A 2,457-nucleotide genomic window follows, 5' to 3' on the forward strand; every position below is an offset into this window, starting at 1 on the left:
AATACACGCAGTTTTAGTTCCTGTCCTCTGCTTTCTCCCAAGAGCCCCGTATTCTCACTAATATAGTTTTTATTGGCTCAGGACAATTCTAGGACAAACTCTCTCTTCATGCAATCTCCAACAGTCACAAAACACAATGTCACCTTGCAGCCTGCTGCTCCCTCCTAGACCCAGAGACCACGCTAAGCCTCATGGAAATCATTCCCCTGCTAGAACACACACACGTCTGCTGCAGCAGAACAAGCCAGGATCAGAGCTCCATCACGTACAAGCGGGCTCCAAAACACCGCTCAGAGGTGTTCTGCAATGGAAGTGAACAACCCTGTCCTACTCAAGGCAGGGGATTGAAAGCTCTCCTCTTGCTAAACCCAGCCTAATCTCCACAGTGGTTCTGGTGCTTAAGAAGCAGGCTTAAAACCTTTGGCAACAGAAACCATGTTTTTCCCCTTAATCATAGAATTGTCTAGGTTGGAAGGGACCTTTAAGATCATCAAGTCCAACCCTTAACCTAACACTGCCCAAAGCACCACTAAACCATGTCCCTCAGCACCACACCTACCTATCTCTTAAATGCCTCCAGGGATGGCGATTCCATCACTTCCCTGCGCAGCCTGTTCCAATGGTTGATAACCCTTTCTGTGAAGAAGTTTTTCCTAATATCCATCCTAAACCTCCCCTGGAGCATCTTAAGGCCATTTCCTCTTGTCCTAATCGTGTCCCTTACCTGGCAGCAACATCAGTGGCAATGAGAATCTTAAAGATGCTGGACTTGAACTTTGCTAAAGCTGCAAATCGTTGCCGCTGTAAAGAGAAAAGTCTGTATGAGGGATGTTGTGATGCACGGGAGCTGTAGGACCTGGACAAATGTCTGGCTCGGGGATGCAGCTGAAGCATCCATCTCCCAGATCTGTCCGTCACTCACCTGTTTCATCATGGAATGCAGAGCTACAGAAGGGAAGTTGTATTTCTTAAGCATCATGTTCAACACCTGGCAGTCCCTTGAAGGAAGTAAAAATAATAATAATAATCAGAATATAACAGGGAAACATAAAGCTGATGGATCAGGACAGAGGTGGGGTTCCTTGGGAAGCCCTCGCACTACAACTACCACAAAGCTGTTAGTTACTGAAGCGCTCTGACGGAGGTAGGGAATGGGACACCCACCCCACACCCGCTCAGCCCTATGATTGCTCAAAGGAAAAGGTCTTTCTCTACCAAATTTCAGAATGGACTAAGGAACCAAATACCATCCCAGCCTAAAACCCGATAAAGTGGGAATTCGGAGTCTCAACTAGAAATCTAAAGTCACATATACATTGAGAGCAATCACGAGGAATAATGCCACTCACTTGCAGGTTTTGGTAAAGATAATAATAGCCCAGTCGCTGTGCTCGTCATGAAAGGTCTGAATTAAATGGACAAGGTACGCATCCTTGATTGCTTCGGGCACAAGTAAGTAGCGTTGGTCCAATTCATCCACTGTCCGCACCCTGTCGGGAGGGGAAGGCAAAGCACCAGGAAGCACCGGTTTGGCAAGTGAAGATGGAACATAAGAGAAAAACAGTGAAGAGAAAAGACAACGGAGAGGCAATGGGATTCTCATCTGCTCAGTAGAGTGGATGAAGACTTACTCGGACACAGCCTCCCAGAAGAATGGTCTGTTTGAGGCCAGGCTCTTCAGCTCTTTCAGCGTATCGGTTAGCGTGGCGCTGAACAGCAACGTTTGTCTGCGTGCCGGAACAGCCTCTAGAATCACCTCCAGGTCCGCGGTGAAGTCAGCAGAGCCCTGCTCCAACAACCGGTCAGCTTCATCCAAAACCTAGGCACAGCCAGAAATAAATTAAAATAAACCTGCACGCATACCTACGCAGCCGGAAACCTTAACAGCATTAAAAAAAAAACTCTAGAAAATTGCCTTACCAAGAACTTTAGTTTTTTAAGGCTGAAAGTGTTGGAACTGCGGAGGTGATCTGCCAGCCTGCCGGGCGTAGCGATGACAACGTGGGGTTTACGGGAGAGCTCCAGTGCCTGTGCCACCATGTCTGCACCAAGAACCACAGAGCCGAGTTATGGGCAACTGAACACGGACACCAAAATCGTTTGGTCTGTAAAGCTGGAAAACTTCATTCTCCTTATTCCCACCAGCCTCCGCTGCCTTGGGGACTGGATAACAGCTCCTCAGCACACAGAAAACAAACCCTGTGGAAAGGGAACCTCCCCGGGTGCTCTGCTCTTTCCCCACCCCACCATACCGGGGCCGGAGAAGAACGGTGGAGGCTTTGACACCCGTGCAGCAGCACTCACCCAGGCCGCCCACCACCACGCAGTCCTTCAGGCCGAGGGGCTTCCCCAGGACGCGGAACTGCTCGGCTATCTGGTACGCTAGCTCCCTGCCGGGGAGAAGAGAGATGAAACGGGGCCGACCCGCCGCGGCGGGGCCTTCCGGAACCGGCTCTC

At 49.9% G+C, this 2,457-nt stretch overlaps 2 protein-coding genes across 2 annotated transcripts in view; one reads left to right on the forward strand and one right to left on the reverse strand.

The window, feature by feature from the left end:
• DDX49 (DEAD (Asp-Glu-Ala-Asp) box polypeptide 49) overlaps positions 1 to 2,392 on the reverse strand; it is a gene marked incomplete at its 5' end in the record, with an annotated part of 4,586 nt that extends 2,194 nt beyond the window's left edge. Inside the window, 7 exons of the mRNA XM_009887863.1 lie at positions 270 to 301; positions 725 to 801; positions 923 to 998; positions 1,350 to 1,490; positions 1,632 to 1,819; positions 1,921 to 2,042; positions 2,305 to 2,392. Coding sequence (XP_009886165.1) covers positions 270 to 301; positions 725 to 801; positions 923 to 998; positions 1,350 to 1,490; positions 1,632 to 1,819; positions 1,921 to 2,042; positions 2,305 to 2,392 — 724 coding nt within the window. The remainder of the gene's footprint in view (positions 1 to 269; positions 302 to 724; positions 802 to 922; positions 999 to 1,349; positions 1,491 to 1,631; positions 1,820 to 1,920; positions 2,043 to 2,304) is intronic.
• Positions 2,393 to 2,408: 16 nt separating this feature from the next.
• Positions 2,409 to 2,457, forward strand: part of COPE (coatomer protein complex, subunit epsilon) — a 6,406-nt gene continuing 6,357 nt past the window's right edge. The window contains exon 1 of the mRNA XM_009887864.1: positions 2,409 to 2,437. Within this exon, the coding sequence (XP_009886166.1) occupies positions 2,409 to 2,437 (29 nt within the window). The remainder of the gene's footprint in view (positions 2,438 to 2,457) is intronic.

The sequence above is a fragment of the Charadrius vociferus genome, unplaced genomic scaffold (genome assembly GCF_000708025.1).
Source record: "Charadrius vociferus isolate BGI_N301 unplaced genomic scaffold, ASM70802v2 scaffold1506, whole genome shotgun sequence".
Taxonomy (NCBI): Eukaryota; Metazoa; Chordata; class Aves; order Charadriiformes; family Charadriidae; genus Charadrius; species Charadrius vociferus.